This window comes from Physeter macrocephalus, chromosome 2, assembly GCF_002837175.3.
Source record: "Physeter macrocephalus isolate SW-GA chromosome 2, ASM283717v5, whole genome shotgun sequence".
Taxonomy (NCBI): domain Eukaryota; kingdom Metazoa; phylum Chordata; class Mammalia; order Artiodactyla; family Physeteridae; genus Physeter; species Physeter macrocephalus.
This window is the reverse complement of record NC_041215.1, coordinates 112,560,201-112,572,563: the sequence shown is the minus strand read 5'-3', so window position 1 is coordinate 112,572,563 and position 12,363 is coordinate 112,560,201. Positions and strand designations below refer to the sequence as shown.

At 38.3% G+C, this 12,363-nt stretch overlaps 1 protein-coding gene across 3 annotated transcripts in view; it reads right to left on the bottom strand.

Annotated features, from left to right (window-relative positions):
• The window catches only part of UNC80 (unc-80 homolog, NALCN channel complex subunit), a 248,069-nt gene that overhangs the window by 62,814 nt on the left and 172,892 nt on the right, over positions 1-12,363 (bottom strand). For all 3 annotated transcript variants that reach the window (XM_024124665.1, XM_055079011.1, XM_024124666.1), the window contains 7 exons: positions 10,811-10,992; positions 10,164-10,295; positions 7,574-7,760; positions 6,804-6,935; positions 4,985-5,128; positions 1,865-1,965; positions 449-535 (listed from right to left, as the gene is read on the bottom strand). In XM_024124665.1, coding sequence (XP_023980433.1) covers positions 449-535; positions 1,865-1,965; positions 4,985-5,128; positions 6,804-6,935; positions 7,574-7,760; positions 10,164-10,295; positions 10,811-10,992 — 965 coding nt within the window. The remainder of the gene's footprint in view (positions 1-448; positions 536-1,864; positions 1,966-4,984; positions 5,129-6,803; positions 6,936-7,573; positions 7,761-10,163; positions 10,296-10,810; positions 10,993-12,363) is intronic.

Genomic DNA, 12,363 nt, shown 5'->3' with positions numbered 1-12,363 from the left:
TGTTCAGCATTTTAATATAGTATGTGTGATACTTGTTAAATAGCATTTAAATAGCTGATTCACTTTGTTATAAAGCAGAAACTAACATACCATTGTAAAGCAATTATACTCCAATAAAGGTGGTAAAAGAAAAAAGAATTTAAAAAAAATAACATATACATTTTTTCAACAGAAAACTAAAATTAAGGACCGACGTGAGGAAGTTCTATAATGCCAAAGGGAGACACAGAGGAAAAAGACATTTATTGAGTGCCCATCACATGCCAAGGATTATGCCAGGAGGGGCTTCCCCATACAAACAGTGGTGAATTCAGCTGACCATGATTCACCTTCAGTCATATAATTAATGGGAATTTATTGAAAAAAAAAATCTCCTAAGATCTTTTTCTCTTATTGTTGCTTCCTACTTGGAAATGAACATTTATAACCTACTGGAGGTGAAACTCACCAAGTAGTTGAATAGGATGTGAGAGGTCTGAGCAGGAAAGTCTCCGATATTCAGGAGAAGTTTGCGCAGCATGTACATTAACTCATCCTGAAAGAACAACAGAATTTCCAGGTCTCATTCAGCTGCCATGCTGTAGGAAATAAAATTAACTTCTTGAAAAGCAAGGTGGGGGATTTTTCTTACTTTTGCCCACATGTTGATTTCCCTTGTGTTCAGCATTTTAATATAGTATGTGTGATACTTGTTAAATAGCATTTAAGCCAACTGTAACACCATCTCCTAGAAGCTAATATATGAAATTACTAAGCAATAGTCAAATTTTTAAATAAAAATTTAGACTGTGTCTATAGGTCACAGGCAAATCACAGGAAAGCTGTACATTTAGTCATCTCTATTTGCTGTGGCTTCCAGGTGTGATGGAAATGTGAGGAGGATCTATCTTAAGAAACCATTAAACAGGGGCTTCCCTGGTGGCGCAGTGGTTGAGAATCTGCCTGCCAATGCAGGGGATACGGGTTCGAGTCCTGGTCTGGGAAGATCCCACATGCCGCGGAGCAACTGGGCCCGTGAACCACAACTACTGAGCCTGCGCGTCTGGAGCCTGTGCTCCGGAACAAGAGAGGCCATGACAGTGAGAGGCCTGCGCACCGCAGTGAAGAGTGGCCCCCGCTTGCCACAACTAGAGAAAGCCCTCGCACAGAAACGAAGACCCAACACAGTCAAAAACAAATAAATAAATAAATAAATAAATTTATTTAAAAAAAAAAAAAGAAACCATTAAACAAACTAGTTTATTGAACTTCATAGTTCTGCTTCCTACATTTCAAGTCAAAGAGATAAAGCTGGGCCAAAAGAGGATAAATTGAGGTGTTTATAATTAACCTTCCTTTCAGAAACTTAATCTTCCAGTGAACAGGACCATAACACAGGAATGAAGAAATAATTTGTAATCATCAGTGTATTTTGCCATTGCTCAGAAAATGACTTTTATTTGGCATAATCTTCTCACAAGGTGACCTGATAAATTAGATTTTTTGATTAATGGAGAGTTTCAACATACTCTAATAATACTACCTGCACCACATAACTACCAGCCAGTCAGAATTCAGTAAATGTACTGAACACTGAAAACATTAAACTGAACTTAATCTTTGTTTAAAAGACAGAATCTTTCAGTATCTTAGGGTCATTACTAGCAGTGTACCATATACATACGGAGACATCAGTTAATGTAGAAATTAAAAAGAAAACAGCCACGTTTAATTTGTTCATCATTATCATCATCCAAAGTACTTCTCGGCTATGTGTCAGAGGACACCAATGTTGCATGCATGTCACTATAAAGTCCACTGCTTGTTTTTAACCATGTTCACACACATAGCTACATAGCTACACTATAAAGAAAGAGGAATTTACTTGTCTATTGCTGATGGTCAGTTTTTCCAGGAAATGTCGAAGAACTGTTGATGGATCTTCAATCAGACAATTCCATAAGACTTGCTGGGCCACAGCACTCACTTTAGAAGAGAAAGGAAATTGAATATTCATCTTAAATGGAGATAAATCTATTAGATAAAGTATTCAAATAATTTACTAAACTTTAATAGGTCTGTCTCAAATTTCTGCCTTACAGAGGTTCTGTGAACTCTTTTTCTATTGAAAGGCAGGTATCTGTTCTTTTTGTTGTTGTTTCTGAACATTTTAGCCTATAAGGAAAATGTGACAAAAGAGTATAGGATGCCCTTGAAATATTAGCATTGCTTTTGTTAAAAATGCATTTGTGATATTCAATGGAATATCATTTAGCCATAAAAAAGGAAATCCTCCCATTTGTGACAATATGGATGGACTTTGAGGGTGTTATGCAAAGTGAAAGAAGTCAGACAGAAAGAAAAATGTATGATCTCACTTACATGTGGAATCTAAGAAAAACCCAAACTCATAGATACATAGGACAGATTGGTTACCAGAGGTGGGGGGGGTGGGTACTGGGGGGAGGGAAGGTGGTCAAAGGTTACAAACTTCCAGTTATAAGATAAATAAATCCTGGGGATATAATGTACAGCATGGTGACTATCGTTAACAACACTGTATTGTATACTTGAAAGCTGTTAAGACAGTAGTTATTAAAAGGCCTCATCAGGACTTCCCTGGTGGCACAGTGGTTAAGAATCCACCTGCCAATGCAGGGGACAAAGGTTTGACCCCTGCTCTGGTAAGACCCCACATGCCGCGAAGCAACTAAGCCCGAGCGCCACAGCTACTGAGTTTGCACTCTAGAGCACATGGGCCACAACTACTGAGTCCGTGTGACACAACTACTGAAGCCCGAGTCCCTAGAGCTCGTGCTCCACAAGAGAAGCCACCGCAATTCGATGTCCACGCACCACGACGAAGAATAGCCCCCGCTCGCCGCAACTAGAGAAAGCCCACGTGCAGCCACGAAGACCCAAAGCAGCCAAAAATTTTTTTAAAAGTTCCCATCATAAAAAAAATTGTAGCTATGTATGGTGATGGATGTTAACTAAACTTATTGTGGTAATCATTTTGTAATGCATACATATATCAAATATTTATGTTGTATACCTAAAACTAGCACAATGTTATATGTCAATTACATTTTAATAAAAAAAGAATATATTTATAAATCTTTGTTTTGGAAATTACCCTAATGTTAACAGTGGTAAGTATTTATTAAAGTCCCACTTCATTGTTTATTGTATGCAGAAATTCCTAAAGTAATTATTTGGTTTAGAAAATATGCTTTGTTTAGAATGCACATGAATTAGACATGACCTTTTATTGTTCACATGAATGTTTTAAATAATAACTCCCACAGCAAGATGACATAGTTGAGCCAGTAACAGTTAGGGTTCCCACTTCTAATGAGGGTGTCTTAGGAATAAATAACTATTCCTAATGTGAAAGAAAGTGCTACTTCTTTGGGAAAAATGGTCAGGCTAAGATTGCCTGGAAGTGCCCGGGCTAAGAAAGCAGGTGGTTAAAAGTGAGTAGGAGGTAAGCATTAGATGATCTTCAGTTTAAATGGTTTAGTTTCATTTTCTAAACTAGGAATATAGAGTTTAGCATAAATTTATTTTTCAGCTTATATTTAAAATAAATTATACCAATTTTTTTTGCTTCAGAAGCTAACCATCCAATTAAAATTGAGCTATATAAATAAATAATTTAACAAGAGATATGTAAATATAAGCTTTAGCTTTCATGTATCTTTATAAATAATTAAAATAGATGTGGGTTTTTGTTAAGTTGAAATTGGTTGCAAAACTATCTTTATAACACTATTTTTATTCTAATTGCTAAGTACGGCAGTTTAATGCTTAAAACATGAGAAATACAGAAAAAGACAAAGAGGAGAATAAGACTGATAAGTCTACCAACCACCAAAACAACTATAAACATTTTGGAGTATATTCTTTCATATACATGAAATATATACATTTACATGTATCTTTAAATAATATCATATAGAAAATACTCTCTGGTACTCACATTTTTAATTATAAATGGAACACTTTTATGTTAATATTTTTCTAATGTGCACAGAAAGCTGTCATATGGAGGTACCATGATTAACTAATTGCCTATTGTTGGACATTTAAACTCTTTTCAAATATTTGTTATTTTAAAACTGTACAAGGTACAGCGTTCTCTGTAAACCTTAATTCACCCCCTCATTACTGCCTTAGGGAATTGCTAGATACCAAAATCTGTGTCACAGGGTGTACACACTTTTAAGGCTTTTAAGTGCATACTGTGAAACTGTTTCAGAATGCTTGCATTAAATGTTTACTGCTGTCAGCAAGGTGTGAGGATAATCTTTTCTCTGAATCTTTACCAGCTATGCATAATTTCTTTTGAAATAATCCTTGCAATTTTTTATATGAAATGTAAGATTTCACTGTTGTTTTAAACAACAGTGTTATTTACATATTTAATTGGCTGTTAGAGTGTGTGTTTATATCCTTTGTCCATTTCTCTACTGGGGTATAAAAATGTCATTATTGAGTTATAAAGGTTTTTTTTAAAAAAAATAACATCAAGAATATTAACCTGTTATCTGTGACAAATGTAACTCGTCTTTACCCCTAGTTTATCATTTCATTTTTCAATTATTTTCTTTACATATTACCTCTGGAAAGGAAATCAAGTGAGAAAGATGGCATTAATGATGTTAAGCCAATGGCTAAGATTTCTATGGTGGCCAAAATCACTATTTGATTTCTCCGTGGCCAAATGAGGGTTGGTCTGTTCCCCAGTCCTAAACAACGCTCCTGGAAAAAACTGCCTAGTTTAAGTGCAATATCTTGGTCATAAAGTTTGTGGGAGGAAAAGGTGGAGAAAGTGGTAGTGTTAGTTCAGCGTACTACAAATCGGTCATTACAGTATGTCCATAAAACAACTCCACACGTGGCCAGTGGTTCATGGCTTCGAGGGCACCCTACTGCCCTTTACCAGATGAACGCTTTCAGTATTTATTAGAGTTACTGACGGTTTGACTAGTCAAAACTGTACCTGCTACTCCATCTTCCCGCACCTCACCATCCTCCATCAGATGGACAATTGGAAGCACTGCTGCACAGATGCATGCCGGGAACACAGCCTGAGGGGGCTGAGGCACATGGGGGCTGGGCGTGTGTTCGGTGGCGTGCTCCTCATCTGAAGAGGGAGACAGAATGGCCGCGCTTTTCTCAGTTCCAGACCTACTTATGGAACATTTTTTTTCTGTGCAGATATCTAGTTGTGCCAGCATCATCTGTTGGAAAGACTATTCTTTCCCCCATTGAAGTTTCATGGCACCCTTTTCAAACTTGAAATCACCATACATGTAATGGTTTACTTCCGGTTCCAATCTAGTCCGTGGATGTGTATATCAACCCTCAAGTCCATACTGCACAATCTTGGTTACTGCAGCTCTGTAGTCAGTTTTGAAATGGGGAAACGTAAGTTTTCCAACTTTGCTCTTCATTTCTAAGATTACTGGGCCTATGCAAGGGTGTGGAACAATTGGAACCCTTATGCGTTTTGGTCGGAATGTAAAACGATACAGACACTTTTGAAAATAGCTTGGCAGTTTTCCTCACAAAACTTATACATAATGGTTCATAAGAGTGTAATTCATAATAACCAAAGGGTGGAAACAACCCCAAAGTCCACTCTAACTGGTGAACGGATAAACAAAATGTGGCGTACCCATATAATGGAACATTATCTTGTAATAAGAAGGAATGAAGAACTGATACATGTGGCAGCATGGATCGACCTTGAAAGTATGCTGAGTGAAAGGATCCAGTCACAAAAGGCCACATATTATATGGTTCCATTCATATGAGATGTGCAGAACAGGCAAATCCACAGAAATAGAAAGTAGATTACTTCCTGTTCGGGGTTGCGGGGAGTGGTGGATGAGGCGTGACTACTAATGGGTATAGGGTCTCTTTTGGGGATAATGAAAATATCCTAAAATTAAGTAGGGTTGATGGTTGCACACTCTACAAATATACTAACAGCCACTGCATTATGTACTTCAAAAGGGTGAATTTTAGTATGTGAATTATATCTCAATAAAGGTGTTAGAAAAGACATAGATATGCCTTGGGCTGCTGTGATTAATTAGCATTGGTCATTTTTGAAGTTTTCCAGGGTTGTGCAGTGAAGGGTTGAGAACCACTAGTTTCTGTACAACTTTTTGATGACTTTATAAATTGTGATGAAATCTGTATAATCATGAAGGAGCGAGTCCCCAGACAGTTATTTATCACTAGAGAAGCGTAGTTTTAAAATTCTTAGAACTGAAGAGTATCACATTTCTCCCCCGGAATCAGGTTTCATTACAGGACCGGCACGAACTTTGTTCTTCCTTGGATCAGTTATTCCAGAACAGCATCCTAAAGCATCCTACTGAGTCTTAGCTATGCACTGGAATCACCTGAAAAGATTTTAAAAACAGAGGTGCTCGAGTCCCACCCTTAGAGATTCTGATTTGGTCTTGGGTATGACCTGGGCATTTTTAAAAGCTCCCTGGTTGATTGTAATGTGTAGCCAGTGTTGAACACTGTTAACTACCTAGAATGATGTTTTACTGAACCCTCAGCAATATGATGACATGCAATGTAATTAAAATAGAACCAACTTATCAAGGACATTTGCTGGATTAAATCAACAATTTTTTTTAGAATACCACTCAGCTAACATACATTTTTAAACTTTAAGATCATGAGACAGGTTATTTAATGAAGACAGTATAATGAAGTGAGATAATCATATCAAATAAAAATTTTTTGAAAACACACAAATCATGAGGAATAAAGGACACATTTGTGAGAGGACACACCTTCAGCACTGACGGCTGAACGCACTGACCAGACTGACCCTCGGCGGAAGGAATAATTCCTGTGGGAAGTGCTGGAGGTACAGGATGGACTCACAGACAGTCGACGGGATGCCAGATTGGTGACTTCTTCTACTGGCAAAGAAAATGGGGAACGTGAACTTTGGTTTTATAACAAAAAAGTTATCATCACTATTATAGTTGTACTTACATCAAAGTGTCTATAGCTCTCATAGCATAAGGCTTAAGTAATTTAGAGTGTACTTTGGTGAGGAAAAAACACCTACAGAAAGGGAGACAGGAAATTCCTCCCAAAGATTTCACAAAAGTGGGGCAGAGAATCACTGAATTTGGAATGGTTCAGAAATCATTTTTCTGATACCAACCAAAAAACTGTCTGCACTTGTGAAGGCTGAAAGTAGTTAATGGACTAACCCCATTTTTAATGATGAAAGATTGATTGCATATGTTTTAGCACACACTCTGGATTCAGCTGTTGCCTGAATCATAGTCACTGCTTGGTCCATTATCATATTAGTTCATTCAATGTGGCTAATGTCCTCATCTGTAAACAAGCCAGCTCTAAACATTTAGAAAAAGACAATTTTTTCTCTTTCTTTAGATAGTGTCAGGAGGTAAGAGAGAGGGATAGAGGGAGCATATCACCTCATGTCACATAAAATCGTCAATGTTTATTTCAAAGCAAGTCCTTTCCCTTTTGTGTGACTCAGCACCCCCCACCCCCACAAAGAAGTCCAGTGTGTAGAGGGCACCTTCTTCTTCTGGCTCTGAGTTGGGTGTGCAGGTGGGCTCGTAGCAAGCCTCCTGGGTGATGGGGATGGCGGTGATGAGGCTGGCTTCTCGACCAAGACGTTTCTTCTCTTCCTCCTGTTGCAAGTTCTTTAAGATGTGTTCTGCCCTTTGATGGGAGCGGGACACAGCCCGGGCTGAAAAGGATTTCTACGGAGACATGAAGGCAAGTTTATTTACTAGCAACTCTTCTGCAAGGTCACATGTATAAAGAGTGTTCTGCTGAATGACACAGATGTGGTACTTTGTTCTCAGGAAATGTTAGGGCATCCATAATCTAGTTTCATGGAGATTTATTTGTTTGCTTCTTTTTCTACCAAGTTTCCAGGCTGTGTACAACTAAGACATTCTTTTTCGTTCAATCTGGATAATTCTTCAAGAATGTTTGTAATTTCGGGAAAGAAAAAATGTTATTTTACCTAATCTTATTTTAGGATAAAATATCAATGATCCACTCTTTAAACACAATGAATAAACATTTTTAATGCTCTATTTCCTTCCAAAATGTCTTGAACTGGTTTTAAATGCAGGACATTTACTTCATTAGGTTAATAAAAGAGAAAGTCAGAACCATGGGAAGGAGGAGGAAAGATCTCTTTCATGTAAAACAATTAATTATGTGATTTATTTCATTTTTGTATCTTAAGTATCTACCACACTGCAAACACTTAATATTTAGAAATATTAATGTTAAATAGCAATAAATATAAATAATAGAAAAGACAGTGGCACACTGTAAATACTTAACAATATTTATAGAAACAAAGCTACTGCATGGAAATTATGAGAGTTGGTAGTGTTACTCTGGTTGAATGTAAAATCTGACTGTTTACCAGCAGCAAAAGCATAACAGATACGAAACAATAAAGGAGAAAAGATTCACTTTGCAAAAGGGCCATCCTATTTTTGCCTTAATCATGATGCTTATGCTGAGATAAATTCCAAGTGCTCTGGGGATGAAGTCATTGGTCGCAGAGCAGGGAAGTGATCACTGACGTTCTTCACTACCAATTTGAAGTAATGTCTATGTATAGTAGAAATTCTACATCTTTGTTGGCCAGTGGTCACATAGGATTAAAGAGACAGACAAGGGGTGTTGGTCACTCTTCTAAAGGACAGCAGTCATCGAAGCTCCCTTTATACAGGGTCTTAACATAAGACTAAAGGTTTCCAATAGTGGATGACACAACAGCAATTAAGGGCATTTGATGGGCCACATGGCAATTCATTTTCAGAGCCAGGGGTTAAGCTGGTTTATTATAATGAGATAAGGGAAAGACAACTGGATATAGAATCAGGGGCTTTGGCTTGAAATTCACTGTGAAATTGGGAAGAGAATGTACTTGACTCAAATGAATCTATCACATGTATGAGAAAAAAACCAAGGATCTTTATACCAGTGGTTCAGATGCTGGAGGGAAGAACCAAGCGCGCCTTTGTCTTTGGCACAAAACCATCAGATATGAAGGTAGTGTATGCAGAAAAATTAAAATAAAAATATTCTGATGGGTAAAGAGTTCAAACAAACAGTTCAAAGAAAACTACAAATGCCTAGAAAATACATGTATGACATGCAAAAATGTTCAACCTCACTTCATATATTCAACCAACTTTTTAAAGATGTGTGAATAAAAAAGCCAATAACTTTGTTTTTTGCCATTCAATGTGGCATTAAAAAATAAGACTAGTTAATTTGAATAAAGAAGACATTTTCCTGTTGTGTTGTATAAGGGTAAAATGGTACAATCATCCTGGGGATATTTTGTGAGAAATCTTTAATATTCACATACCAATTGCCCTAAATCCTGTGGGAAATTATGCAAGGAAATAATCATGAATTTGTGTATAGAGATGTGTTCTTTTTCTATATGTGCTTTATTTTCCAAATTTTCTACATTGTCTTGTAATTTAGGAAAATGCTATGCAACAGGTGAAAAAGGCATATTTTGAAGATTCATTTTTTCAAAAGGCACATAGTCTTGGTTCTTGTTTATAAATAGACTGGGTTCTAAACTTAACTGTTTATAAATTATATTACATAGAGCAGTAATGTATTAGAATAGCATAAGACCTGAGCTCTCAGAGTGATGTTTCTGATGATGATACTGATGATCAATAAGGTAAACAACAGACTAAGGTCCAAACAAGGACAGCAAGAGCAGGCAACTCAGTTCTTTTTCTTATTCATCCAGAGTCAATCTCATTAACTTTGGGGTAGCTTACGTAGGTTAAATGAATTGTTTGTTTTATAATAAAGAGAGGCAAAAGCACTACCTCTGGCTAAGAAATCAATGCCTAATGCTTTTAGTAGCTTTTATTATAAGGTGGCTGCTTCTATGATTACGGAACAAAACTGTTTTGGCTTTTGGAGGTCTGCAAATGCTCACCCCAGATGTTAGCTCCTTCTATCTCACAAGAACTAAAGGCCTTTTGTGGTTGATTTTCTGTGCTGTTATTACATTCTTATGACAATTGTCTCACACAACCATTGTTCTCTCTTACATGTATACCATGGAGCCTGGAGATATTAGAAAGGAAGTGCCTGTTACTCACAGACTGGTCTTCATTAATGGGGTCCTGGACACTCCCGCTGCACTGAGGGACCCAAGGGGGGTCAAACATCGGGACAGATGGCATTCCAAGCACTGGGGAGGGCAGGGTGAAGTTTATACTGGGAGGCGGGATCTGTTAGTTGATATCAGAAGAATGAAGTGAGTAAGATGGAAAATAAGCTAGAATGAGTCTGAAGCAAAATTATGACATAATCTTTTAGAGCACAGGATGTTATAAGGTACATGAAGAACGTCTCCGGGCCTCAGTTTACTCATTAATAAAATGAAGGGTTTCAACTATATGATTTCTATTTGTGTTAATCACCCCATCCTCCAAAGAACATCCGTGTTTATATAGCAAAATGTATGTAAGATTACACCCCAAACTTCTATGTGTTTACCTCTGGGGATGGTGCTGAAATCTTGAGGTTTATAGAAACTTGATTTTCTTACTCTATATTCTTATATTTCAATTTGTTTTAAGGACAAGAATTCACTCATATATGAGTTAGGTTTACTTATGTAATCAGAGAGGGAAAAAAAAGAAGCATCTCTTGGGACATACACTGTGGATTTGAGGCTCAAGGACTGAAATGAACCTTGGGCTGTGTTTGCTAATCTAATACTCATGTGGGATGTATCCCTCACCTTAAAAATCTGCTGTGCTCCATCCTCCATCCGGGGCCAGACCTGATAGCGAAACCTCCAAAGCGTGTGGAACTTAAGGACAGCGTTCAGCCGCTGCACGGTCTCTGGGTGGTGGAACTCTGATGTCAGCATATCAGACACGGCCTCGGGGACTTTCACCGCACACAACAGGAACATGGCCGCTAAAGACAGTCAACAATTCATCAGCTACGCATCTCTTAATTTTGCATGATTCCTGGGGATAGGGAGAAGGGGGAAACTGCTTCTGTCTCTTGAAAATGACTACTGAGCTACAGAGCCAGGCCACCAGCACTGGCAAAAGCAAAGCCTGTTTCAGCACCTGGAAAGCAGACTTCATCCTTTGTGCCTCCCACAATCTTCCAATATCTGATGCGAGGGCAGTGACAGCACGACATTTCAGTAGAAAAACTCATTCTAAGCAAAGTTTCTAATGGCTCACAATGAAAAGTGAATGCCAGAGGAAGCAAATGAAGAAAGGAAATTACATGCTGAAATACCCTTCTTAGGAAATGGCTAGAGTCATCTCAGAGTAACCCTAGGACAGTACATAAAAATGTCCATTTAAAACTGTCTCAGTTCCATTAGTTATATTAAAAATAACATTCATCATCCGGTGAGTGGGCGCCACTGGGAAACTCTGAGGGCGCGGAAGTGGCTGACGTGTGGTGGCTTGAGGAAAGGGAGACGAGGGCCAAAAAGAGCCTGCCGTGTGGCTGAAAAAGTCTTGGTGCTCCGTCCAGGTGTCAGTCCTGAGCCAAGTAGGTGGGAGAGCCGAGTTCAGGACACTGGACCACCAGAGACCTCCCAACCCCACGTAATATCAAACGGCAAAAGCTCTCCCGGAGATCTAAATCTCAATGCTAAGACCCAGCTCCCCTCAACGGCCAACAAGCTCCAGTGCTGGAAACCCTACGCCAAACAACTAGCAAGACAGGAACACAACCCCACCCATTAGCAGAGAGGCTGCCTAAAATCATAATGAGTTCACAGACATCCCAAAACACGCCACCAGATGCGGTCCTTCACACCAAAATGACAAGATCCAGCCTCATCCACCAGAACACAGGCACCAGTCCCCTTCACCAGGAAGCCTAGCACAACCCACTAAACCAACCTTACCCACAGTGGGCAGATGCCAAAAACAACGGGAACTACGAATCTGCAGTCTGCAAAAAGGAGACGCCAAATGCAATAGGTCAAGCAAAATGAGAAGACAGAGAAAGGCACAGCAGATGAAAGAGCAAGGTAAAAACCCACCAGACCAAACAAATCAAGAGGAAATAGGCAGTCTACCTGATAAAGAATTCAGAGTAATGATAGTAAAGATGATCCAGAAACTTGGAAATAGAATGGAGAAAATACAAGAAACGTTTAACAAGGACCCAGAAGAACTAAAGAGCAAACAAACAATGATGAACAACACATTAAATGAAATTAAAAATTCTCTAGAAGCAATCAATAGCAGAATAACTGAAGCAGAAGAATGGATAAGTGACTGGGAAGATAAAATAGTGGAAATAACTACTGCAGAG